At 35.0% G+C, this 26,957-nt stretch overlaps 4 protein-coding genes, 1 long non-coding RNA gene and 3 pseudogenes across 9 annotated transcripts; 4 read left to right on the forward strand and 4 right to left on the reverse strand.

The window, feature by feature from the left end:
- Positions 1-99: 99 nt before the first annotated feature.
- AT3G42850 (Mevalonate/galactokinase family protein) lies at positions 100-5,417 on the reverse strand (the record flags this gene model as incomplete). 2 transcript variants are annotated; one of them, NM_001339089.1, is made up of 28 exons in its annotated part: positions 100-325; positions 419-622; positions 715-786; positions 879-1,044; positions 1,131-1,307; positions 1,375-1,451; positions 1,526-1,665; positions 1,732-1,819; positions 1,889-1,970; positions 2,050-2,183; positions 2,249-2,365; positions 2,452-2,535; positions 2,612-2,762; positions 2,844-2,995; positions 3,141-3,197; positions 3,312-3,431; positions 3,513-3,622; positions 3,698-3,800; positions 3,888-3,941; positions 4,025-4,087; positions 4,192-4,259; positions 4,337-4,394; positions 4,464-4,530; positions 4,615-4,691; positions 4,778-4,861; positions 4,955-5,023; positions 5,116-5,223; positions 5,291-5,417. In NM_001339089.1, the coding sequence occupies 28 exons, from the start codon at positions 5,414-5,416 to the stop codon at positions 212-214; spliced, it is 2,922 nt and encodes a 973-aa protein (NP_001327277.1). In that variant the 3' UTR covers positions 100-211. The 2 variants fall into 2 exon arrangements, with proteins under 2 accessions (NP_001327277.1, NP_189871.1); NM_114153.2 differs by having other exon boundaries at positions 155-325; positions 5,291-5,389.
- An 823-nt stretch (positions 5,418-6,240) lies between these two features.
- AT3G42860 (zinc knuckle (CCHC-type) family protein) lies at positions 6,241-8,326 on the reverse strand. The gene is made up of 3 exons (NM_114154.3): positions 7,821-8,326; positions 7,528-7,734; positions 6,241-7,092 (listed from the first exon to the last, which is right to left on the reverse strand). Exons 1-3 carry the CDS (start codon positions 8,193-8,195, stop codon positions 6,556-6,558), a joined length of 1,119 nt encoding a protein of 372 aa, NP_189872.1. The 5' UTR covers positions 8,196-8,326; the 3' UTR covers positions 6,241-6,555.
- Positions 8,327-9,553: 1,227 nt separating this feature from the next.
- On the forward strand, positions 9,554-11,377 carry AT3G42870 (heat shock protein; the record flags this gene model as incomplete). The annotated part of the gene is made up of 4 exons (NM_114155.1): positions 9,554-9,618; positions 10,370-10,958; positions 11,045-11,129; positions 11,178-11,377. 4 exons carry the CDS (start codon positions 9,554-9,556, stop codon positions 11,375-11,377), a joined length of 939 nt encoding a protein of 312 aa, NP_189873.1.
- Positions 11,378-11,528: 151 nt separating this feature from the next.
- On the forward strand, positions 11,529-12,767 carry AT3G42875 (annotated as a pseudogene; the record flags this gene model as incomplete). Its single annotated transcript has 1 exon — positions 11,529-12,767.
- Positions 12,768-13,534: 767 nt separating this feature from the next.
- Positions 13,535-13,877, reverse strand: AT3G06485. The gene has a single exon (NR_141255.1). It is a non-coding gene; the product is annotated as an other RNA (long non-coding RNA).
- Positions 13,878-14,460: 583 nt separating this feature from the next.
- Positions 14,461-17,129, forward strand: PRK3 (Leucine-rich repeat protein kinase family protein). Its single transcript, NM_114156.2, has 2 exons — positions 14,461-16,017; positions 16,107-17,129. The coding sequence occupies exons 1-2, from the start codon at positions 14,685-14,687 to the stop codon at positions 16,673-16,675; spliced, it is 1,902 nt and encodes a 633-aa protein (NP_189874.1). The 5' UTR covers positions 14,461-14,684; the 3' UTR covers positions 16,676-17,129.
- A 110-nt stretch (positions 17,130-17,239) lies between these two features.
- On the reverse strand, positions 17,240-19,990 carry AT3G42883 (annotated as a pseudogene; the record flags this gene model as incomplete). Its single annotated transcript has 1 exon — positions 17,240-19,990.
- Positions 19,991-23,392: 3,402 nt separating this feature from the next.
- On the forward strand, positions 23,393-26,853 carry AT3G42886 (annotated as a pseudogene; the record flags this gene model as incomplete). Its single annotated transcript has 1 exon — positions 23,393-26,853.
- Between the last annotated feature and the right edge of the window lie 104 nt (positions 26,854-26,957).

The raw sequence follows: 26,957 nt of genomic DNA on the forward strand, positions 1-26,957 counted from the left end.
GAGTTATTTTCATATCATGATTCTATTGCTACTATCAATCCACATCTTATGATATAAGATCTATAATCATTGTTGGACATCAACTTACTATATAACATTGCAAAACAAAAATCATTTGTTAAAGTCATATTCGCGTATACTTTTTCATGTAATGTTCAACACAATTCATTTTAATGACACACATAAGTCTTTAACATTAAAGCATAAATTTTTAAGTAGCAGAGTTCTTGCGTATCTTCAAATATCCAAACTTGCCAGCTCCTGGAGATGATCCTTCAAACACATACGGCATAAACCCTGTTGCTTCCTTGTACTTTTGCTGAATCTGCAAAATTCATAAAAAAACATCTTTTATTAACCTTTTGGTTCTATCTCCAAGAATCATGTAATCAATCAAAGTTTTGATACTCTTTGGTACCTGAAGAATCTGTTCACTGCTTCTCAAACTACTCTTTCCAATAACGCAAACCGTACCGCCACTTCCGCCTCCAGTAATCTTGGCCCCGTAGAGAGTCCCGTTCTCGGTTTTCGAGCTCTTCAAATTCTCCATATTCTGCACTAATCTTACTAATCTGTCTGTTCCATCAGAGCCAATCCCACACGCACTGTAGCTGTCATGGCACTGCCAAGCAAACACACGATTAACAAACGGTTAACTTACTAGCAGAACTCGATCATAAGAACCGCGTTTGATTTGTAAAACTATTGATTCACCTGGTACATAAGCTCCCCAAGACCAATGACCTGTTCTTCTGAAGGAGTTGCTGTCAACAATGCTTTGAAAGCCTGAGAAAAATATCACTTTTGTTACATGTCCACAACTAAAAGTTAATATCATTGAACTGACTGATGATATATATGCAACTAGATAAGCTCACCTGCACACGGAAATTCTCATAAATTGGATGTCTAGTCGGCGCCATTATGGCGTATGTACCATCTTTGTCAATGGTTGTGACAGAATCCCCGTGATCACCATATTTTTCGAGGAATTCTTCTCCTGTGATAGACTGTGGGAGCTTACTTGCATAAAGAGCTTGGAATCTGCGAAAAAAAAGAAGGAAAAAATATTGATCTCATCTAATTTGATTAACACAGATGATATATACATAGAGAGAGATTTATAGTACCTATGAGGTGAAAGGTTACATAAGTAATCCAACGAAGTATCGGATTCAATCAACTCCGAGCTCTCCTCTTCAGCCTCTTCTGAGTTGGTTTCAGCAAAAGAAGCTGCAAAAGATCTTATCATTGTCTTACCAATAAAAGCTCCTATCCTCACTGAACCATAGTCTGAACCACCAACGCTGCAGAGTACCAAATTTGTTAGAAACAAAATGTAAGACTTTCTGAAGGAAGAAATGTACACAGCACCTGTGTCGGATTCCAGAGTCGATTCCCCAAAATCGAATGTGAGAAGGAATTTCAACAAGTCCTAGTATCTCAGCTGGCTGCAACGAGTACAATCACCAGTTATTACTCTTTTAAGAGAATCAAGTTTGTAAGAGACAAAGAGAGAAAGTACCTGACAGATCATAGCCAGAAGCTTGTTAGCTTCTCCACAAGCAGAAGCCATCTGATCCATCACTCCACAAGGTGCTCCAACAACATAATTCTCCACCTTTTGGCAAAGTAAAGCCACATCTCGCGGAGATATTTCAAGACCTGCACATTCAGCTCAATGAGTCATCTTCTCGTTAATTACTATTATTGCAGAGAAGTTGTAGTAACCGTGAGCAGCAGCAACAGCAGACATAGTAGCAACTTCAACTGAAGCAGAGGAAGATACTCCTTTGCCTTCAGGAACTGTTGAAGAAACCTGAAAACATGTATGTAAAACGGAGTTAAATACAATGCAGTTCATGAAATTCGATGTTTTCTTTCTTACCAGTATGCTTATGCTGTCTTCAAATCGAACGTCCATCTCTCTCATTAGTACCAGAATTGTACCTGCAACATACGCCGCCCACCTAGAAATGGAACTCAATGTTATAATATATCAAAAACTTTATGATGAATCTGAAAATGGGGTGAAAGAGATGAACCAACTTCTGAGACGGATCCCGGGAAAAGTAATGGTAGGCTTTGTCATAAGATATTGGTTTCCCATCCTCTTCCATAAAATCAGACAAGTCCATATCAAAAGTTGGCCCTCTGTTGCTCAACTCAGATCCAAATGAAACCTGAAGTTCGAAAAACGTTATAGAGAAAAGCACTGTAGAGTCAGAGAGTATAGAGAAGAACATACAATTTCAAGTATGGGAGTGTCTCTTGAATGATGTCGTGCTTCAGCGTGCTTCCAGAGTTTCTGTTTACTAGGATGATTCCTCTGTACAGCGGCATGACACGCCTCTCTCGTAGGCATCTAACCGATTAAAAAAGACACTCTTCTGTTAAAGATGAATTTAATTGATGCCAATAAAAAAGATGAATCATGGAGAAGGTATTAACCAGCAAGACTAGACTTCCAGAGTAATCAGCAATGCCTCCCATTACATCGAGTCTTCCGGGTGCTCTCGCCACAACAATATCCTCCTGAATGGCCACAAAAACTTCATTAGTTCCTCAAAACACACACAAACTTCACTGAATCCAAGAAAATGATACAAACCTCCCAGTTGAAAAGCGCGGCAGCCGCTAAATGCTCCCTTTCTTGATGATGGCCTCCTATTTTCGCTAATGTTGCCAAACTATCCAAGAAACCGATGGTATCTGAAAGGCCATGGTGATCTCCATGAAGAATTTCAAAGCCTTCTACAAACCTGTTAATAAAACACATAGGAGCTTAAGAGGTGAGTACCATTAAGTCCTTTGAGAGATTCAAAGTATACAAGAAAACACACTTGGAGGGTTTCTGAGTCTGATCAACCGAAGGAATCCCAGCTTCGTTTCCAGCGACTTGATACCATTCTGGAACTGAAAGATCTCTTCCAGGAGCTCTCTGTAGCTGGAAGCCTAATATTATTGCATCCCGCAATCTCCTCGCTCCGCTAAGCTACATTGGCAAGGTGAATATCATTGGATTGGCATTACAAATGAATCACAAACTAATTTTATTTTTGTCTATACAACTCCATACATCTAAATTTCTCTACAAAATCTAAAGTAACAAATAACATTATCTTCCTTGTAGCACTCACATTGAGTTTGGAACGCTTCTTCCCCATGGCTGTGTCCTGCAGTATTTTAGCTGCCACCTGAATATAGAAACAGCCAGGGCATTGACATCATCAACAGGGGAAATTGAGCAACTGTCATGATATAGTACAAGAAGGACTGGTCTGCTAATATGAATAGTTTGCACACTCTACCTCGCCACCATCAATGCCTCCATCGTAACACGGTTTCAATGTAACCGCACGCTCGAGATAAGGTGCCCAACATCCAGCCAGAAGGTCTCTTCTGATCATTTCAACTCCTCCTTGGTAATACTTTACTCCAAGAAAGAAGAAGTATTCTTAGGAGAAGGCAAACATTTAAACAAACATTTACGCAAACTGTGGGTCTCTCACCTCAAGCATCTTTCTCAAGAATGGTTCTTCATTGAAGTAATCCCTTCGCACAAATATGAACCGTAACTTGTATGCAAGTGCTTCACTCACAGTTCCATATCCAATTTTTCCTGAAATTACCACCATTATTAGACGTGAATTAGTTAATCAGCACAATGTTACGGTGAAAGACTCATAGATGATACCGAGCATGCAGTCTGAAGCAGCAATCACATCAGGAGTATAAGCATCTTTTGGAAGTGCTATGAAATTTGGAGGAAGCTCCTGTTTAGCAGAAGCTCCACAGACCTATATATATGACATATTTTCATTTGTTATTTTGGTTTTGAAATCAATCAAACCAAGCCGAAATGACATAACCGAATCTCGATTTACCAGGCATAACCAACCAGCTGGTAGATATTCCTCCTTCAGTGTCCAACCAGTTGGCTGCAAATCACACCAGCAATATATCATAAACAATAACTCGAATTTGCATATTGAGATTAAAAGCTATAAGAGAATGTGCTTACTTGCCCACCAAAGTTAAAGATAAGTAGTTTCACGTTGTCTGGAACTCCAAGCTCTCTCCTAACCTGAAATGAATTAAAAATTTGGTTAAATCTGACAAAAAACATGTCTACAATTAAGCAATAAAATTGGACTCTAGTTAGATCTGACAAAAGACATGAAAACTAACCTCTTGTCCAGATTTATGCACTGGCCTCACAACAAGGGGAATATCAATAACATCATGAAACGCAGGCACTGCAGAAGAACAAGAGATGGGGTTTGTTTTGGTACGTTATGCAGAAAAAAAAAATGGAACTATGTGTATAACTTACTAGGACAGTATCCAGGGAGGCGTATCAGAAACTCGCAATGCGAATAATCCTCAGCTATCTGAAGAAATTACCATTCATTAATAGAGAAAATCTGATTTTAAGCTTTATAGTATCAATATAGAGTTACCTGCCAAACAATGGATCGGTGATGATGTCCTGCTGCCATCACATATTCTGCATATATAAAGTCCCAACTGCAATGATCACAATTCACAGTTATGAGAAAACTAACTTTCTTGAGAACTTACACCATCTAACCCATAAATCAGCACACTAACCTGAAGTTGGTGACACAAACAGAGCGAATTCCGGCATTTGCTGCAGCACGACAAGCGATGGGGACAACATCTGAGACCTGATGGGACCAGTATCTTCTTAGTTAATTTAGAAGCCAAATACTCAGAAGCATAGAACATTATATTAAAAGCATTTCTGAAGTACCACAAGGTTGGCTTTGATGGACTTTAGCCACTCAGCCTCTGTGGCTAAAATAGAGTCTCGAGGTTCCACTGCAATCTCACAATACTGCAAATTTGACGAAAAAAGAATGATTCAAGCTAAGCACCTAATGGTCTAAAGGTAAGGAGGAAACATCTCAGAGAGATAACTGGAACAGACCTTCTCCAAAGAAGCACGACGATCTACACTTAACGCATCAGCTTGTACGGATCCACAGTCCAACAGTACCTAACATCACCTCCATACATTGTTTAAAACAATTAGAGATCCATCTTTGAATGTATCAGAGTGAAACTCAACTAATATGTCAATGAACTTACCTTCCGGATAAAGAGATTTGGTGAATGAATCTCCATGGTGAAAACAAACTCTGGAGCAGCAGAGACAACATGAACTCGATGTCCAGATGATATCAGATACCGAACCACCTAAAACCATTGCATGAATAAAGATAAATCTACGATATCAAAATGTTATGATCTCAGGGATTCTAACCTCGACAACACGAGTGGCATGACCAAAGCCATGGCCAGTAACGTAGTAAGCGAAAACCAAAGAAGAACGTGGTGAAGAGGAGGATTCAGACTCAGACATTGGAGCTGTTTGAAGCAGAGTGGGCATTACACAATGTTAAATCAACCAATCTTTACTTTTGATTCTAAAGAGAAAAAAAAATGGGTTTTGTTTTGTTGGTTAGCCATAAATGGGAGAAATCAGAAGATGATAAGATAAAAGCGAATATAGATATGAGTAAAGCGTTACATAAGCTAAATATGGAGTCTACCGATTTTTTCTAACAACTTAAATCTTCTCTGTCCCTTTTCTTACGTTGTTGTTGCAGAGGAAAGTTGTCATATTTTTTTTGGTTCTTCAACAAACTAAAAAAGCACTAGCTTCCAAATTCGTTTCTAACCATTTTTTTTCTTTGTGCCTCTTTAACTTTTTACCTGCAATTTCTTCAGGTGATGATATATATTATTTTCGCCATATGGACCATATGTAATTCCTTTTTATTTTATTTTACTTTATCCGAAATTAATTGGAACTCAAAAGAACCATTTATGAGGAATATTGTGTTTTTTTTTGTCATCCGAAATAAATTAGAGCTCAAAAGAGTCATTTCTAAGGAATGTTGTTTTACATAAGTGATATGATGCGGTTGGACACGAATTTTACGCACCAAAATATCCGCTTTGACATTTGCACTAGTAAAAATTAAAGATAAAGAAAAACTTGTGAATTCTTTAGGAATGATCGAAAAGAAATATGGCGTAGGGTAAATGTGAAAATAAATTTCATATATTATTGCAGAAGTTATCGGAGAGAAATGTTAGAGAATTTCAAGGCTTATTTTTATTGATATTTTTAAGATTTGTTTTGCTATGTATATACAATGTTGACAGGGTTTTCTTAGTCAAAGCACGGTAAAATCTATTAACAAAACGTTTGTCACAATTGGAATAATGGACACATTTCAACCCAACAAAATAATAGAACAACCCATTATGATATGTTATATCAAAACGTCAGAAAACAAATCAAATGTAAGGTAATTTCATGCAGTAACTTTAAACAGATCAGTCTTCTTTGATTCACAAGCTTTCTAAAAAAAAGGTAACAAAAGAAAGATTCATAAGATGGAAGATAAAGCTAGGTTTCGAAGTTAGGCACACCCATTGGCCATGGCAATGAAGTGGTTAACTATATTAAGAGAGACCCTAAGATTTTGTATAAGACAGATCAAAACTAGAAAGCCTGACCTAGTACTGCCTCTGTCTTTTGCCTGGAGTGTTTGTAGTTTGAGCAGGGGAAGTGCAATCTCTTGACCAATGTCCTGCTTTTCCGCATTTGTAGCAATCTCCAGTTGAGGATGTGGATTTTGCTTGCCCTGATTGAAATTGTTGATTACTAGATTGACCGGTGCAGTCTCTCGACCAATGTCCTTGCTTCCCGCATTTGTAACATTCTCCACTTGAAGATGACGACTTCATTTGCCCTGGTTCATACTTGGGATTACCAGATTGAGCAGTGCAATCTCTCGACCAGTGCCCTGGCTTTCCGCATTTAAAACAATCTCCAGCTGCAGATGTAGACTTTACTGGTCCCGTATCAGACTGAACAGTGCAATCTCTTGCCCAGTGCCCTTCTTTCCCACATTTATAACAGGGCGTGCCCGTTTTCGCATTTTGATATCCTCTGGTATCTGAGTCACCAAAGTTGCTGTTTTTGGTAACACTATACGACGTAGGAGAGCTGACTACATTGTCATTGCACCATTTGAAGAAACCACAAGAGCCCTGAAATTAATAAAAAGCCATGTTATCACACATACACTCAAAGGTAAGCAATACTACATTAACCACTTAACCATCGTGCACAATATTGACTCGGAATTCAATTTTTCACTTATTCCAGTGATGCACAAAGTCTACAAACTGTGTATGCCACAGTTATCACTCTATTTCCGTCATTTAAACCATGAAAAATCTCCTAATCTAAGCTGAGTATACTTGGTTACAACAATCAGAGATAGCATACAATGAAAGACAAGACTCAGCACTTAACCATATAGAACGATAACCATAGTTCTATCCGAAACACAGCCAAAGGGCTCACTAAACCAGAATCCAGAAGCACAAACCACAAAATGAACAAGAGATTGCAATGCCATTGCTATGTTGATTATAGATACCAACACAACCAACCATATAAACAAATTGATATACACACACCTCAAAAACAGGACATCGATAAAACTGACGGCCAACGTTTTCGCCTGTTTTCGCAGTCAACACACGGCACAAACCCGCACCACACGGACACTGATGATCCGGGAACTTAGTATCATTACCGTTTCCATAGCTATTACTAGTAGTAGTACTAGTTCCAGAAGACTGAACCGCATCACACCACTGGAAAAATCCACAACCACCGTTTTCCTAATAGAACACGTAGCTTAAAATCATTATATTCTCATAGGCATTTTATCGAACACTTAGAATGCAAAAATAAACATATTAAGAACCTCTCTATTGGGACACTTGTAGAATTTGCGACCTGGATTCTTCGGTGTATTTGAAGTAAGAATCAAACAGATACCAACTCCACAGGGACAACTCTTTTCCGGAAAATCTTGTTCACCGGCGACGCCTCCTCCTCCGTCTGATCTTTGAAAACCGCCGGTGGTAACAGCGACGCTGCGAGATTTAGAGGCGGGATTTAATGGACTTTGCTGCCATTGATCACTTTTGCTTCCTTTTAGAGCCGCCATGTATGGTCCTTCCGGTATAGAAGAAACCCTAGGGCGTTTCGCTGCTGCTTCAGCTTCAATTGCGGCGAGTTGTAGTAGGAAATCGTCTTCTTCGTCAAGAGATTCTACCGGAATCGTGATTTTCTTCATAGTTGTTTTGCTCCGATCTACGCTTACGTGTTTTGTGAAATTTGGTTTCGCTTTGAAGAGTTTTTTTTTTTTTTTTGGGTTTGTTTCAGTGCTTAAGAAGCTTTCCTGGTTTCTTTTTTGCAATTGTAAATTGCCGCTCCGCTTTATGTGGCCGCGTGGCAATACACACTCATCATGGATTTTTTTTTTTTTTTTTTTTTTCTTATCATCGATTATGAATAACTAATTATGGGTAATCATTATTATACTTTCAATTTGGGTATTGGTGCATATTTTTAGTTTTGGTCTTCTTTTTTTTTGCTGTTTTAAGGTTCTGAATGGTTACAGCGTACAAGGAGAAAAGCAGTTTTATAATCCAATACAGTTTAACTTTAGTATGCGGGGAAAAAACGTATTTACAAGATAAGTGTAGTTTGTACACAATTAAAAGCATAAAATAAAGTTTGATTGATGAAAATAATTTGCGGTATACAAGAAAATGTTTGAATATGAATAATTTTTTTTTGATAATAAAGAAAATTTTCATATACTTATAAATTTTAAATATCTAAACTGATATAAAACAATAATTTCTTTTGATATAATTATTGGTAAAAAATTTAAAAATTTCAATTTCATAAACAAGCACAACACAATTAAAAACTATTATTGAATTAAGAGTTTAACAAAAAAAAACTAAATCTAACAAGTGTATTTCATATATTAAAATTATAAGACAGATATATTGAATTACGTTTTTTTTTTAAATTATTACATGAAAATTAGAAATGAGAATTTAGAGACAAGAAAAAATGGAGAGGATGATTAATTTTCTTTAGTTTTGCTCGTAATATAACATACAATATTTAACATGAAAAATCAAATTTTGGAAAAGAAACAAAAAACATTACCTATTGGGTTTTTTGACAAGTCTGATGGGTAAAGACTGGTTTGTTTTGAAATGCGTTCCACGGTATAATCCGTTAGACAAAACCGTAATTTTTTTATTTTTAAATGCAAATTGAATAAAATATAGTGATTGGTAACACTACTACGATTTTGATAAATAAAAAAGTTTCGAAAATCGCTTTTTACAAGTTACCATTCACAACCTTAGAGTTTCATCAGGGCCCGTCCTAAGAAATTGGAGTCTAAAACAACAAAATAATTTTTTTAAGACTATTATTAAATTTTCAAATTTTGGGGTCTTTTCGTAAAAATATTTTTTTGGGGGGCCTATTTGAAAATATATTTCTTATGCGAATCTTTTGGAAAAATTTGGGAGCCTTGTTCATTAGTTTCTCCTTGCTCCCCTCAAGGTCGGCCTTGAGTTTCATGTAGAGAGAAAAGATCATTAGAAATTCATGAATAAAGTCATCATGGCTAAGATGTTCGGGTTCAAGCGCTTAAGCGGTCAGATGGCATTTGTTGCAATTCTAAGGCAGTGAATGGAGACTATGTCTTCGCAGATTTTGAAGTAAAAGCGTAGAAAACCGTGATTTGTCACCAATTAGTGAAACTAGAAAATAAATTACGTTTTTCAAAAAAGAAAAAAATAGAGCAACTGTGGATTTCAAAGTATAATAATACAGGACCACACTTCTAAATTGTCATACTCCTTTTATGTAGTGGTCCAATGTAAAACGCATGGTACAATATTATTTTCTTTTGTAATTTCTTTCTTTATTAATTATTCCTTATATATATATATTGTTAAATGTGTCAAACACAATTCACATACACAAACACAAAAATTCATTCTCTCTCGTCATACTCTCTCTCTTTTTCTACTTTGATATTAAAGAAAATTGCAAACCCCCATTGAAGGTACTTATTGGTGTATAATTTTGTTTATAAAATTTTTTAACCACACAACACTATCAACTTAGAACAAGATTTTATTTAAATAAATTGGATAAAGAATTCATATTCCGGTTATGTGAAAGCATGTGTAATCCATTGAACATCATGCTTTTACTTTTTTTTTAATATACGTGTATGTTGCATAATAATTATTTTTAATTTCTTTTTGTAATGAATTTGTTACTACAAAATTATTTAGTATCAAAGTTAGATTAATTAAAAGATTGTTTTTCACATTCTTATTTGGTGTCTTATAAACATAACCATTATTATCTCTTATTTATATATTAATAGTTTAATTAAACACACGAGCATGAAATTGATGAAGAAAGTGAAGATTACTCAGACACTGATAGTGGTAACATGCCACAAACCGAGGTTCCTGAAATGCAAGAAGAAGAAGAAGTGTATCGTGTTACCATTGATGATGATGAAATATTCCAACATTGTGCTGCTAGAAGGCAACAACGAGGTAGGCCAAATTTGCAGTCAACCGCTAAACGTGAAAGTAGTGCACAAAGATCTGGAGGAAGCTCACGAGTTTCTATTAGAAGTGGTTCACGAGGAAGTCGAAAACGACAATCATTTGAAACAACAATAGAAGACAATATCACTAGCTTCAGAGAATTCCAACGACAAAGTTTTCATCCTGGTGCTTTTGACCAAGATGATTACGATGAATTTAAAAAGGCGGAAGCGATATTTATCCCACTAGATCTTCCCAAGCACACTAGATTTTATTGGGCATGCATTAATGCACTTGAGGAGCTAGTATATTGGCGTAAGTATTTCATTGATATAGCTGCAAGCACCGACGAGGATAAGGTACAACTGTTAGAAGCTATGACTGGTGTTTCCCCCAACAACCAAGATGTGCCAAAACAGTTAGGTTCAGGTCATTCATTTGGGCACATTCAGGAGGTATATCATCTGGAAGTCCATCCTTTGTGGGTAATAATTTGGGAGGGCAAAATTCACCCGGTTTTTGGGATTTCATTTATCCACAGTGGGGAACACCACCCAATGCTCCACACTGGGGAACACCACTAATTGCTCCACAATGGCGGCAAATATTTGGAAAATTTCAGCAAGGTGGTTCAAGTGGAACGTCTCTGACAAATGTTCAATATAGATTTTAAGTTGGAAGTCAAGGAGATGGTGCAACAATGGAAACTCCACCGATCATACAACAAACATCATCATCCGGTGTCGGTTTCACAAATTATTTTGAAACTGGACAAATACCACAAACACCTAGACCAGGAGGTCTCTTTAATATTTATGGAACTCCGCAAGGATCCAATGCAAATCATCACAGTAATGTAGGAGATGAAGAATAGTTTATATTTATTGTGGTGTATCAATCTCACTTATATTTTGAAATGATTTATGTTTTTATTAAGTTTAATGTTGAATTTTATTTAATTTATGTTTGCAAAATAATTTATGTCTAATGACATATATCGTTTGTATTGAATTTCAGGCATTTCGTATATGTCAGTTGCGATCACAAGACCTTAATAATCTAGTTTACGAAGAAAGAATTGAGTTGTGGAATTTGGAAAACGAACAATTTGAAAAGTTAGTAGTTCAACCAGCTTTGAATTATTATGAACGGTATTTTCAAAAAGTCCAGTCCAAACTGATAGATGTTTGGGATGGAGAAATATATGGCGTCGACTACAGCAAGATGATGCTGCTTGACTTCAGTTATTACTGATGTCACTTCCATGTTTCACAACATTGTGTAATATGTTGCAAACAAATTATGGTCTTCAGCCAACATTGAATATAAGTATTGAAGAAAGAGTTGCGATGTTTCTACGAATATGTGGACACAATCAAGTTCAGAGAGACGATGGTTTAAGATTTGGACGAAATAAAGAGATTGTGCAGAGAAAGTTTAGAGAAGTTCTTACGGCAACTGAATTATTAGCATGTGAATATATTAGAACTCCGAAAAGACAAGAATTTTATCGAGTTCCGAAGATATTGGCTATATTTTAGTGGGTTCGTTGGAGCTAATGATGGGACTCATGTATGCTTAAAAGTAAAGTTTGAGTTATAGAGAATGTATTGGAATCGACCCGATAATGCATCATTGAACATCATGGCAATATGTCATTTGAATATGTTATTCACATATATTTGGAATGGAGCACCAGGTTCATGCCACTATACAGCTATTCTGCAAATAGCACAACAAAGTGATTCCGGTTCCCTTTGCCTCTTTCAGAGAAATATTACCTGGTTGATTCTGGCTACCCAAATAAATAAGGATTTTTAGCTCTTTATAGATCGTCACGAAATCGAGTTGTGAGATATCATATGTCTCAATTCTATTATGGTCCTCCTTCTAGAAACAAACATGAACTGTATTGTACTTTTTATGATGAAATTAGTCAACGCATTTAACAATATGTATGTTACAAAATTAAATTTATATTTTGATCAATTTTTGTATTAGTGGTTTATAAATATCTGTTATTGTTTATTTATTAACAAAAAAATAATTAATTATTAATATATACATATATATTATTCTATACCGCTTATTTTGTACATATATAGTTTTTTCACCAATCAAATATTATTCTATACCGCTTATTTTGTACAAATCGCACTTGTCCCGCAAATATATTTCTCTCGCACGTACCGCAGTTGAACCTTACCCACTATAATAACGCTTTCCCCGCACAACAAAAACCACGGTTACCATTCGAACCCTAAATTCATTCAACATCCTTTTTTGCTTTTTTAACACATCACATCATCTTCTCTTTCTTCCATATCATCATTTAACATCTACTTAATTTTTCAATACTACAATAGTTTTGTTTAATAAAATTTAACATTTTATCTTACATTATTATTTTCCAATTTTTTATTTTCTTAAATATATTTAAATTTTTGTGATTGCATATTAATAATATTTTTTGATAAATTAAGTTTGAATATCAACTAAATTAAATTAAATTAACAAAAAGTTGACATAGTTATTATAAGATAATAAAAAAATTATGATAGAAATTGTGTTTTTTATGTGTCTGAATCAAATGAACCAAGTTTTCTTTTATAGAGTTAAAAAGTTATGAATTTTCATATAAATGATTTGTTACATAATAATTGATTTTAGATACATAAGGTGAGATAAAAATTTCAATTGCCAATAACAATATAACAAGTGTCATGTCAATAATTTTTTTTTTAAGAAAAAATAATAGAAAACATGCGCGAATGTGTGAAACACACCTTCCCATAAAGTGATGAACCGTGGCATGCGTGGCCCAAAAAAAAACATGTTGGATAGATTCAACATCCAAAAATCCACATTGGTTTTTTTCAGTTTTCAACACCTTTATTTGAATAAATTAACAGTTAAAACTTTTTTCAACATGTTCAATGGAGTTGAAATTTCAACAGGTTCAGTGCAAGTAGTGTAAGTATAAATGTATAAAGATTTAACATAAATCTGCTTGATAAATAGAGCCTCTAGAATGGTGAGAAAACGATAAGACTCGTTAACAAAATGTTGACAAAATTAGTAAGAGAACTAGTTTTCAAGAACAAGGCTATACGATCAGAGGGTTTTACATATTCATGGACACATCACTTGCATCAATGTATATGATGTGACTAAAGATCATGAGTCTAGGGAAGATTCTAATGAGTTTAAGATCGAGAGCTTTTTAGCATTTTCATGAAATTCAGGGCAAAGGAAGAGAGAAAAGAGCAAACACTAAGTTCCTTTCTTCTAGCGACGCAAGGAAATCATGTTCTGGATTAAATCTCAGTAACACCTTAGTAGGAACCAAAATTAAAGTGGTGGTGCATTGAGCGGATTGTTATACTTGTTTTCTGATTTTATTTTTGATGACATTTTTTGTATATAAGAACCATAATTTATTACTGAAAAACTAGCTTGAACATGTTACATGTATATGTTGATCATTCCATATACTAATGTCTAGTTAGTTTTTCTCTTTAAAACAAAAACGTGTAGTTAATAACTTGATATTGAAATTCAATATGATCGTAATGTCTACTTCATGTTCTTTTTCGAGAAAGGAAATAGTAATCAAATTAAACTAAACATCAAAAATTTAAGCAAAGAAAAAGAATAAATACATCCATGGTTTTTAGAGATCACTCATATGATTATGTGATATCTACGATTTGTATGTAAAAATGTTAATAATAATAAAAGAAACTATATGCAAACTGTTACTTGACGCACAAAAGAAACCCGACAAATGTGGTGAAAACAAGGTCAAAACCTTTAAAAAACCATGGTCGTAAGAAATCCTCCAAGAAAGTCTCTGAGCTCTCAATTCTTTTCAATTGAAAAAGACAATCTTTAATTTAGGAAAATCATAAAAATCTATTTTTAGTAAGTGGAAGCCTAAACTTTACCAGCTAATTCCCTCAAAGACAAGAAAACATTTCTCACTTTCCTTGCGGATCCTCAAAAACAATGTCCAAACTTTTGAACCATAAACAAAATCCAAACAAAAAAACATTCCTAGACAAAGAGACAACGCCATACATCAATATTTTTAACATTATCTTGGTTATTAGATTGTTAGGAGAGACCAAAACAACAACAAGAACAACAAGAACAGCAGTTCCTCTACTTCTCCTTAACCCATGACTGCTGTTCTATTTCTCTGCTTCCTTCTCATCTGTTTTTCCTTCACCCCTTCTCTACAAAACGTTAGTGAATCGGAACCGCTCGTGCGGTTCAAGCGCTCGGTGAATATAACTAAAGGAGACTTGAATTCATGGAGAACAGGAACCGATCCTTGCAATGGCAAATGGTTTGGGATCTATTGCCAAAAGGGTCAAACAGTTTCGGGCATTCACGTCACCCGGCTTGGTCTCTCCGGGACCATCAACATTGAGGATTTAAAAGATCTCCCAAATCTAAGAACGATCAGGCTTGACAACAATCTTCTCTCAGGTCCTCTCCCTCCTTTTTTCAAGCTACCTGGCTTGAAATCTCTTTTGCTCTCAAACAATAGCTTTTCTGGTGAGATTGCTGATGATTTCTTCAAAGAAACGCCACAACTCAAGCGGGTTTTTCTTGATAACAACCGGTTATCCGGAAAAATCCCCGCTTCTTTGATGCAACTCGCAGGTCTTGAGGAGCTTCACATGCAAGGAAACCAGTTCACTGGTGAGATACCTCCTCTTACAGATGGCAACAAGGTTTTGAAATCCCTTGACCTCTCCAACAATGATCTAGAGGGAGAGATCCCAATAACCATTTCCGACAGGAAGAATCTAGAGATGAAATTCGAAGGGAATCAGAGGCTTTGCGGGTCACCTCTGAATATAGAATGCGATGAGAAACCTTCATCTACAGGGTCAGGGAATGAGAAGAATAACACTGCAAAAGCTATCTTTATGGTCATCTTGTTTCTATTGATATTCTTGTTTGTGGTAGCTATTATTACAAGATGGAAGAAGAAGAGGCAACCCGAGTTCCGGATGCTCGGTAAAGACCACCTAAGCGACCAAGAGAGCGTGGAAGTTCGTGTACCGGACTCAATAAAGAAGCCTATCGACTCGAGCAAGAAGCGTAGTAACGCAGAAGGTTCCTCAAAGAAAGGTTCATCGCATAACGGAAAAGGTGCAGGAGGTGGTCCAGGAAGCGGAATGGGAGACATTATAATGGTAAACAGCGAGAAAGGCTCCTTTGGTTTACCTGATCTCATGAAGGCTGCAGCTGAGGTGCTAGGCAATGGTAGCCTTGGATCGGCCTACAAGGCGGTGATGGCCAACGGATTATCCGTGGTTGTGAAAAGGATTAGGGATATGAACAAACTTGCACGTGAAGCATTCGATACTGAGATGCAACGGTTCGGAAAACTCCGACACCCTAACGTTCTTACCCCTTTAGCTTATCACTATCGTCGAGAAGAGAAGCTTGTTGTCTCTGAATACATGCCTAAAAGCAGTCTACTCTACGTTTTGCACGGTACTACAACGCTTTTGCTTTTCTTGATTGATGTAGAAGCATATTTTACGATCTTTTTTAATATATATATATATATTTTTAATTTGCAGGAGATCGTGGGGTTTATCATTCGGAGCTAACTTGGGCAACAAGATTGAAGATCATACAAGGAGTGGCACGAGGAATGGACTTCTTGCATGAGGAGTTTGCGTCCTACGATCTTCCACATGGAAATCTCAAATCTAGCAACGTTCTACTAAGTGAAACCTATGAGCCATTGATTAGCGATTACGCGTTCCTCCCGCTTCTTCAGCCTAACAACGCCTCACAAGCTTTATTCGCGTTCAAATCCCCCGAGTTTGTACAAAACCAGCAGGTTTCACCAAAATCAGACGTCTATTGCCTTGGAATAATCGTTCTCGAGGTCATGACGGGGAAGTTCCCGTCTCAGTACCTAAATACTGGTAAAGGAGGGACGGATATAGTCGAATGGGTGCAATCTTCAATCGCACAACATAAAGAAGAAGAGCTTATAGATCCCGAGATTGCGAGTAATACTGATTCGATAAAACAAATGGTTGAATTGTTGCGGATCGGGGCTGCTTGTATCGCAAGTAACCCTAACGAGAGACAAAACATGAAGGAGATTGTTAGAAGGATAGAACGAGTAACACTTTGAGGAGATTTGAAAATGTAAACGCATGGAAAACGTTAGAGAGAAAGAAGCTTTTGGAATCTGTAGATTAAAAACAAACAAATGAGGAAAATGGTACGTTGCGTAAATAGGAATGACACATTCTTTTCCTCTGGCTAATTAAACTGAAACAAACGAGAAGGTATTGTTTGGTAACGAAAAAGTCCTTTTCTTTTTTGTGTTCATTAGGAAGAGGTGAGGAGCAAACCATTTTTTTGTTGTTGTTTCATAGATTTTTTTTGTTGATATTTTCCATTTTTCTTTGTCAAAAGACGTTATGTAAAATCATATTAGTAGTTTTATTTTCTTAAAGGAACTTCTGATGTATATAAGTCCATGTTTTTGTGTTATATAAGATGGATTTTTACGCAAAAGAACCATGAAAACTCCAATTTTGTTATAAACAGAGAAAGAAATAGAAGAAATGAGTGTGTTATTCCATTGAGATAAAGGGTTCTTTATATAGGAGTACAAGGAAAGGGTAAAACCCTAGAAACATCTAGATGATGGGCTTAGATGATGGGCCTTATAATGGGCATCCATCTTTATTCATAACACTCCCCCTGATGACCATTATAGTATCATAACTCGTAAAGTATTTGAAATGCTGCCTCATTAAAAACCTTACCAGGAAAACCCAATGGGAAAAACCATGGTTAAGGGAAAAAGAGTGCAACATACAATTACTCCCCCTTATGAGTATATTCGTCAGATCTTTGAGACGGCGTAATCCGATACGATAGACTAACTTCTTGAAAGTAGCAGTAGGTAGCGCTTTGGTGAATAAGTCAGCCAGATTATCATTCGAACGGATCTGTAGAACTCGTACATCGCCGCTCTTTTGTAGATCGTGTGTGTAGAAGAATTTTGGTAGGATGTGCTTTGTTCTATCGCCTTTGATGTATCCGTCTTTGAGTTGTGCGATGCATGCTGCATTGTCTTCGTACATAATTGTTGGAGTCTTTTTTTCCCTGCATATATACCACAGTCTTCTTGTATATGGTGAACTATGGATCTTAGCCATACACACTTGCGGCTAGCTTCATGAATTGGTAAAATCTCTGCATGATTAGAAGATGTGGCAGAGAATAAACAGTATTTGAGAATAAGTCTTCCAAATCTTCTCTTGAACAAATTTCTGGATAAAGTACAACGCCATTCTTCTGCTCATGAATCTTTTAGATGATTCATCTTGACCATCTTATTTATTTCTCTAAATATCATTAGTGTATAATATTCATTTGGATGATTGATAGAATTTCTTAATATTCATCAAGTGTATTATTTGCGTGTTCTTTAATGTCTCGTTAAAAACCTTGTCATAGAAAAATCATGTGGGATAAAAACTATGATAAGGAAAAAGGGTACATCCACGCATATCATTCAATCTCCCCCTCGGAAACATCTTCTTCAGGAGATGATTTTCAATCAAATACAATATCTCGTTGGAATTAATAACCATAATCTTAATGATCCAAATTATATGGTTTTCATATAGACTTATAAATATCATTATCTTGTGATATTTTATCATACATTATTGTCATCGTATTACTTATGATAACTCTGTAGGAGTTTTAATGATTTTCAAAACAAATATTAGTTTGATCAATATATTTTGACAAACTCAACATAAATATACATTTATATGATTATATGCCATGTTACATATTTCTTTTTATTCGATCGAGTAGAGTTTTAGAGAACATAATTCTCATATAATTAATCCTTCAGAGATTATATCTTTCAAGAATTTCATATAAATGTCATATCCAGTGTTCCGTCTCTTATTGCCAGATTTTAGATACTTAAAAAAAATTATTACATCCACCACAAGAGAATATATCTCTTCATAATACATTTCTTATCTTTGTGAAAATCTCATTAATTTCACTATTCTTTCACATAAAGAGTCATTTATTTTCCACTGGTTTTACACATCATGTGCATAGACTAGTAGTCCAAATATCTCTACTAGAGATTATAATTATATGTCTATTTCTTCTTTTCCATTTTTGGCTAATCATTACTTTGTGTACACTTTTCAATAGACTTTCTTTCATGATCCTCCTTTTTGTCCATAATATCAACTGCTCATAGCATGCAAATATATTACGACGTCGATTTGCTTTTGATTCCATTATATTTTGACATGACATAGCTAGCTAGATCTCTTCATTGTCAAGTACTTGAATGTTTCATTTGTCATGTTTATGTCTCTTTTAGAGATCATTCACTCTCTTCAAGAGATCATCAAAATATTTATTTCCTCAATTTGGTCATTTTTAATTTTGTGCTCCTTCACTTTTACGAGGATATTTATATTTGGAACCAAGGTCTATTACGCTTCATGCGATCTTAAGACTCAATAGCAGTTTGAAATTGGTCCTTACAGGACATTCATTATATTCTAGAGCATTTAATTTACAACTGGTATAAGTGACTTCATCACTTTATTTGGGTCAGCAAATGCGTCTGGCAATTACAACGCTAAATTCTGTAATTGAATTATCTTTTGGACTCTTAATATACATTCTTTACTCCGAGGATCATTGATAATTCATTTCTATTTATCTTTTTCACCAGCTGTATACATTCTCCCCCTTATGTTGGAATAGCTGACTATATAATATGATAGTCTTCAAAACGAGCGGTATATAAATCCTTCTAGGATGGCTTAGTTATCATTCATATCTAACATGTATTCTTATCCTCCTTTGAGGGTTCATCTCTTCGTGCTGTGGTGGAGCACTTTTCACATTCAAAGCTTTTAGATGAAAACTATTTGGTTTCTGACCCAAAACCAATAATAATGGGGAAAACTATTAATTATTCATTGGCTTGATGCGTATCGATGTTACTAAACCATTTTGTGTATGAACATGAATTTCAAAATGTTAAACACTTATCCCAACGGATATCCAATAATGGTTATTATAAATAAACACTGAAATACTCTTGTACTTTAATCAAGAAAGTAATCTCGTAAACTCTATGTTGCGGGTTTATAACAAGGATAAATATGACCTTCTTGTCGATGCAACAATCGAGTCAATGCGTCCATTGAATCGATGCATCTTTTATAACCATTAGGTATCTAAATGTCATATAGTGGGTGATCAACCCATAATCATCTCCTTATATATACTTACGAATAGATAAAGTCCAAATTACTTACACTGGTAAAAATCACATTATCATATTGCTTTCTGAGCAAGTAACATTTGATAAATCATTAAGGAGAATCTTCTGGTTTTTCACCTAATGTCCACATAATTCTCAATACTTTCACATCATCATTAAACCAGGATGACTAATCCGGTTAAGCCAAATATACTCTTGAAACTTTTAATTCTTTTGAAACTTCTAGTTCTTTCAAAACTTATAATTTACTTTTCATTGCTTATCAGTTACTCCCTTAATGAGATCTTATAATCAAAATTACTTCCATGTATTTTAATAATCAATCATATGTTAATAAAACAATAACGAGATAATAATTAAAATTTTAGATTCTAATATAAACGATATTAAATTTAATTTGACTAGCTATGTAAGATCTTATATTCACTTCAGAATATGAGTATTACTTATCAACAATAACTCATATATTTTATTTAGCCTTTGAAAAACACTCGATTTAAGTTCATAATAGTTCTTAAATTTCTTTCAAATATTGTGTCTACAGGACAACGATACTTGCGTAAAAGTTTAATCGTCTGTTTTACCACCTTCGCATCAGAGATATTCTCTTAACAATGTGAGTTATATTCAAAAAGAGACTTCAAGTCTTGAAGTTTTAGTAATAACTAATTATAATTTATTTTATCTAATAACAAATTCATATAAGAATTGCTTTATACAACTTTTAGATCTTTAGTAGTCAAAGATTGAACATAATCTTCTGGATATGTCACTTATTATCCATTCATTACTTCTCCTTCTCGAGATGATGAAACTTCAAGTTCATCCATCTCGTATTGAATTCCACTCTAGAATCATAATGTATTTATATCTCATCATATTAACTTTGAGATTTGGAGAACTATACCGCATCGATGATTTTAATTTTGTATTCCCATAGAAAACAATGTATATGCTCTTCTAGAGTCTTTTAATAAGATTTTATACTACTTGATATACTAGATTATTTCATCGTTAGAATTTTTTTTTTTTTTTTTTTTTTTTTTTTTTTTTTCTCAACTTCTGGTGATAATTTAAGTTCTTAAAAAAAACTTTGACCATCAAAAATATGATATCTTCTTAAGATACATTAAACTAGTCATTCATGAAAATTTGTATAAGTGATTATACCTTTAAATTAAGTTATTTATCAATCAATTTATTTCATAAAATAATCCAGTATTATATACTAATACAATTTTAATGCAATATTGTAAAACCAATCAGAATAAAACTATTTTGTGCAAAATCTGGATTTTACATATATCTTGACAAAACTTTTATTTAGGGTAATATGAATTCGTGCAAGATTTGGGAAAAATCATTTCGTGCAAAATTAGGGCAAAACCATGAACAACTTTTTTTTTTTCTTTTTTTTTTTATTTTTTTTTTATTTAGATACCACAAAGATTTAGAGAAAAAAATCTTATAAAAAGAAAAATTATCTTGCAACGTTTTTAGTAAAAATAATAATAACACAATCAAATATATGGAAATCTTATAAAAAGATTTAGATAATAATAACACAAAGATTTAGATATATGAAATCTTATAAAAAGAAAAATTATCTTGCAACATTTTTAGTAAAAATAATAATAACACAATCAAATATATGGAAATCAAATATTTAATATGGAAAAGTCAATATCTAAAAGTGATAAGATATGTATAACGTTTTAATCAAAGGAGTTAAATAAGGGATATCATATCAATCATAAATGGATTTTAGACAATATAGTATTTATAAAATGATATTGAATATAGATGCAACTATTCAAAACTGGAATGCTAAAACATTAATACATGCTTGCATCACCCACCACCGGGTTATGAATAGTTACAAAATTAGTTATATAATTATAAAATTGGTAATTTATATATTCAATATTGTAATAGTAAATCACAAAAATTAACAATTAACAAGCTTGATTCTCTTCTTTAACGATTTTCTTTGTAGAATCATTGAATCATGCGATAGTAATTATAGAAACAAATGATAAGCATGATTCTCTTCTTTATTGAATCATTGAAAACATGCTTTTACCGATCTATACTATAATCATCGATTGGCTCATATTGTTTTGTTTCAATAATAGAAAATAAGTATTATGAACCATGAGTCGATAAGTAAACATGGTTCTTAAAAAAAAATGTAAGAATCTCTATATCTACCTTTTAGAGCGTGCTGATAACGTGTTATAAACAGAGAAAGAGATAGAAGAAATGAGTGTGTTATTCCATTGAGATAAAGGGTTCTTTATATAGGAGTACAAGGAAAGGGTAAAACCCTAGAAACATCTAGATGATGGGCTTAGATGATGGGCCTTATAATGGGCATCCATCTTTATTCATAACACTCCCCCTGATGACCATTATAGTATCATAACTCGTAAAGTATTTGAAATGCTGCCTCATTAAAAACCTTACCAGGAAAACCCAATGGGAAAAACCATGGTTAAGGGAAAAAGAGTGCAACATACAATAAATATCCGAAAAATAGTGCAAGAATAGTTGAATATTCATTTTGTGTTATATAAGATGGATTTTTACGCAAAAGAACCATGAAAACTAATTGTATGTGTCCAACATCGGTTGCTAATAAGCGACTATTTTGGGACAGGATATTTTACGACCCTTTTTTAGCGATCGTTTTATATCGTCGTTAAGTAGTAGTGACAACCTTGTTTGCGATTATTTTGGGACTAATATGAGGGTCGCAAAGGGCAGGTTGTCTTATATATGAATCAATAATGAAAATACATAATTGAGCTTAATAGAGTTTTTTTTTGCACAATAACTATCAAATGCCAAAACACTATTTAAGTATTTTGAGTTGATTAATGACGTTTCACTTTTTAATCATATATTTAAGTAGGTCTGTTAACGACGGGAAGTTAGGACATAAATCTTATTTCCCAAATTTGTTTTCATGAATCTAACCTCACCACAATGTATTTGGGACGAATTCTAATGTGATTCATAACACTGCAATCGAAGCGAATCTCTAAACTTTATCTTTACGATATATCAACGCCATTCCTGCAGGTCCGGTCATATAGTTCCATTGATTCTATCCACTTTACCGCATGTAATTTGGATCATTTATGGAAGTAATATACAGTTTTTCTTGTATGAGTCAATAACGAATAGTTTTATTTATACTAACAGGATTGACGATACATACATGCAGTACCACATTTACAATTAAAAAAAAAATCTTTATCATTTACGCATATATATGTATAACCACGGCGAACAACATTAAAAATCTGTAAATTTAGTTTTAAGGGAAAATAATTTTTTTTAAAATACTTATTATTTTTATCACCCACACGAAGCCAATGAAGTTTTGATTTCTGTTTTAGGAAACCTTCTTCCAACTCTACAACATGATCCCAATCCCTGTAAGCCTTAGCTTCCTCCTCCATCAGAGCTGAAGAAGGATTAACAAGGGTGGCCAACTGCTTATCACAAAGAATTTTATGAGCCTCCTCTACTCTGTGTGAGTTTAGCTAGGAAATGCTATTCATGAGATACGTTGTCCGAATGGTTCTATAGCTACATCGCAAGAAGACATTAAGTCCGAAGCTGTAAGGTTTTTTGAGGATTTCATGACTCGTATACAGGTGGACTTTGAGGATATTCCCAAGGATCAAATTGAAGACCTGTTGGAGTTTCGATGCTCTGTTTCAGAACATGATGATTTGGTGAATCAGTTTTCAGAGGAGGAGATCCAAGCGGTCCTATTAAGATGGCGGGTAATAAATCACCTGGCCCGGATGGGTTTACAGCTGAGTTCTTAAACCAAACTTGGTTCATTGTAGGAATTTCGTCACAGCGATCCAATCCTTCTTTCTTTTGAGCTTCTTACCCAAAAGGGTTAATACTACTATTCTAGCCCTTATTCCGAAGAAGAATGATGCTTCTAAGATGAAAGACTATCGTCCCATCTCCTGTTGCAATGTTCTTTATAAGGTTATATCTGTTGGATTAAGCTTGAAGGAGAAGTAACTTGAAGAGCAAGTTACTAATGAAGAGAAAAGGAAATTAAGCTTTAAATATTCTAGGAGTTATCTAGAATATATATATTTGGAGTTATCTAATGTTATTAGGAGTTATCTAATGATTAGGATAATGTTAAAGTTTTATTATATAAGGAGATGCTAAGTTGTGGCATAAGTTATGAGTTTTAGAGAGATTAAGACTTAGAGATTGTTTAGTTTTTGAGTTATTTTCCTAAGCTAATAAGAGAGTTATTTTTATAATCCTAAGTGTTCTTAATCTTATTAAACTTTATTTGGTATCAGAGCACTCACGATCCACAAGACATCATGGGTGAAATTACGGAGACGTCAAACACGGCGTTAGCAAAGGTTAACGAAGGAGGAGGAGGGGGATCATCATCCCTCAAGTGCCCGATGCTAAACTCTATAAATTACACCGTATGGTCTATGAAGATGAGTATCTTACTTCAAGTTCATAAGGTGTGGGATATCATAGAGGAACCATCGGACAACAACGAGAAGAACGTTATGGCTATAGCCTTGTTGTTTCAATCAATTCCTGAATCACTTACCTTACAATCGAAGCACTTGGGAGCGGAGAGAGTCAAAGAGGCAAGATTGCAAACGTTGATGGCTGAGTTTGACAGAATAAAGATGAAGGATAATGAGACAATCGATGAGTTCCCAGGGAGGTTATCAGAGATATCATCAAAATCAGCTTCACTTGGAGAAACCATTGAAGAACCTAAGCTTGTCAAGAAATTTCTTAAGAGTCTTCCTAGGAAGAAATACATACACATCGTGGCTGCACTTAAACAAGTACTAGATCTTAAGAAAACAAGTTTTGAAGATATTACGGGAAGACTCAAGGTTTATGAGGAACGCATTACTGATGAAGAAGAAGTTCAAGATGACCAAGGAAAGTTGAAGTATGCGAACTCGGATTCTCATACGAGTCATGAACAAGGAAGTGAATATAGAGGAAGAGGACGTGGTGGACGATCTTATGGCAGAGGAAGAGGTCAAGGACGTTACAATGAAGGGAGAGACACTTCCCGAGTCGTTTGTTACCGGTGTGACAAAACCGGTCACTACGCTTTGGACTGTCCGGATCATTTACTTAAGCTGCAAGAAACACAAGAAGATGAAGCAAAGAGTACAGCAGAGGCAGATGAGTTAATGGTTCACGAGGTCGTATATCTAAACGAAGAGAAAGTAGTACCAAGTAAGTTCGATGCAAGTAATGGAGGAGATAATATTTGGTACCTCGACAACGGAGCTAGCAATCACATGACAGGAAATCGAAGTTATTTTACTAGCTTAGACCAATCTATTACTGGAAAAGTGAGGTTCGACGATGACTCTGGAATAGACATCAAAGGAAAGGGTATGATCGAGTTTATCGATCGAAACGGAGAACAAAGAAAAATGGTTGATGTTTATTTTATTCCTGAACTAAAGAGTAACATAATTAGTCTTGGTCAAGCTACAAAAGCAGGATGTGATGTGAGGATGAAAGGAGAAGACCTAACTATGCATGATCGAGATGGAAAGCTACTTGTCAAGGCAGTTAGATCAAAAAATCGATTATACAAGGTGAGTATGGGGATCAAAGACACAATGTGTCTTTATTCAACAACTCCAATCGATTCTTCTAGATGGCATGCGAGGCTAGTTCACATTAATCACGAGACTATGAAGTCAATGGTTAAAGGAGAGCTTGTCGTGGAAATTACACTTGCTAACTTTGAGTCAAATGTGTGTGGCTCATGTTTACTTGGAAAACAAACAAGGCAAGTATTTCCACAAGCTACCATGTTCCGGGCTACCAAGGCATTAGAATTAAGTCATGGAGATCTTTGTGGACCAATCACACCAAACACATTGGCAGGAAACAAGTATGTGTTTGTACTCATCGATGACTTCACAAGATACATGTGGACTATCATGTTAAAAGAAAAAAATGAAACCTTCGGAAAATTCAAGAAATTCAAAAGCTTGGTAGAACAAGTACTAAATTTTAAGACGGAGATGGCACTAAAATTTGAGATGAGTGACCTTGGAAGAGTGACTTACTATCTCGGGATTGAAGTTTGTCAAAACAAAGAAGGAATAACACTAAGTCAACGACGGTACGCACTAAAGATACTAGAAGAAGCGGGAATGGCTGAATGTAACTTGGTTCACACGCCAATGGAAGCTGGTTTGAACTTGTCTAAAGCCCCGAAAGAGAAAGACATTGATGCTACAAGTGACAGGAGGAATGTTGGATGTCTTCGATATCTACTTCACACAAGACTGGACTTATCTTTTTGTGTAGGTGTATTGAGAAGGTATATGCAAAGTCCAAAGGAGTCACATGGAGCAGCAATGAAACAATGCTTACGATACTTGCGAGGAACCACAACACTCGGTCTAGAGTTTCGGAGTTAAGATCAAATAAATACGAAGCTAATCGGCTACAACGATAGCAGCCACAACGTGGATGAGGATGATGGCAAAAGCACCACAGGTCATGTATTCTACTTTGGTGGAAGTCCAATATCGTGGTGCTCACAGAAGCAAAATGTCGTAGCCTTATCATCATGCGAAGCTGAGTTTATGGCGGGAACTGAAGCGGCGAAACAAGCGATATGGCTTCAAGAACTTATTGAGGAGATCAAAGGAAGTACATGCGAGAGAGTGATGATTCTAATCAACAACAAATCAGCGATAGCACTCTCCAAAAATCCGGTGTTCCACGGACGTTCGAAACATATTCACAAGAGGTATCATTTCATTCGAGAATGCGTTGAGAATGAACTAATACAAGTGGAACATGTTCCGGGAGAGAAACAAAAGGCGGATATTTTAACTAAGGCACTTGGAAGGATCAAGTTCAAGGAGATGAGAGATCTTGTTGGAGTTCAAGATGTGGTACAAGAAGACTTCAAGCTTAAAGGGGAGAATGTTGGATTAAGCTTGAAGGAGAAGTAACTTGAAGAGCAAGTTACTAATGAAGAGAAAAGGAAATTAAGCTTTAAATATTCTAGGAGTTATCTAGAATATATATTTGGAGTTATCTAATGTTATTAGGAGTT

The sequence above is a fragment of the Arabidopsis thaliana genome, chromosome 3 (genome assembly GCF_000001735.4).
Source record: "Arabidopsis thaliana chromosome 3, partial sequence".
NCBI classification, from domain to species: Eukaryota; Viridiplantae; Streptophyta; class Magnoliopsida; order Brassicales; family Brassicaceae; genus Arabidopsis; species Arabidopsis thaliana.

Bases quoted from the DNA above. Each gene is read 5' to 3' on its own strand.
- AT3G42860 (NM_114154.3), bottom strand. From the start codon at position 8,195: ATGAAGAAAATCACGATTCCGGTAGAATCTCTTGACGAAGAAGACGAT. The intron at 7,735-7,820 runs GTTCTTAATATG...GTGTTCTATTAG, and splicing joins ACAAGTGTCCCAATAGAGAG to GAAAACGGTGGTTGTGGATT. The intron at 7,093-7,527 runs GTGTGTGTATAT...TATTAATTTCAG, and splicing joins ATCGATGTCCTGTTTTTGAG to GGCTCTTGTGGTTTCTTCAA.
- PRK3 (NM_114156.2), top strand. From the start codon at position 14,685: ATGACTGCTGTTCTATTTCTCTGCTTCCTTCTCATCTGTTTTTCCTTC. The intron at 16,018-16,106 runs GTACTACAACGC...TTTAATTTGCAG, and splicing joins TCTACTCTACGTTTTGCACG to GAGATCGTGGGGTTTATCAT.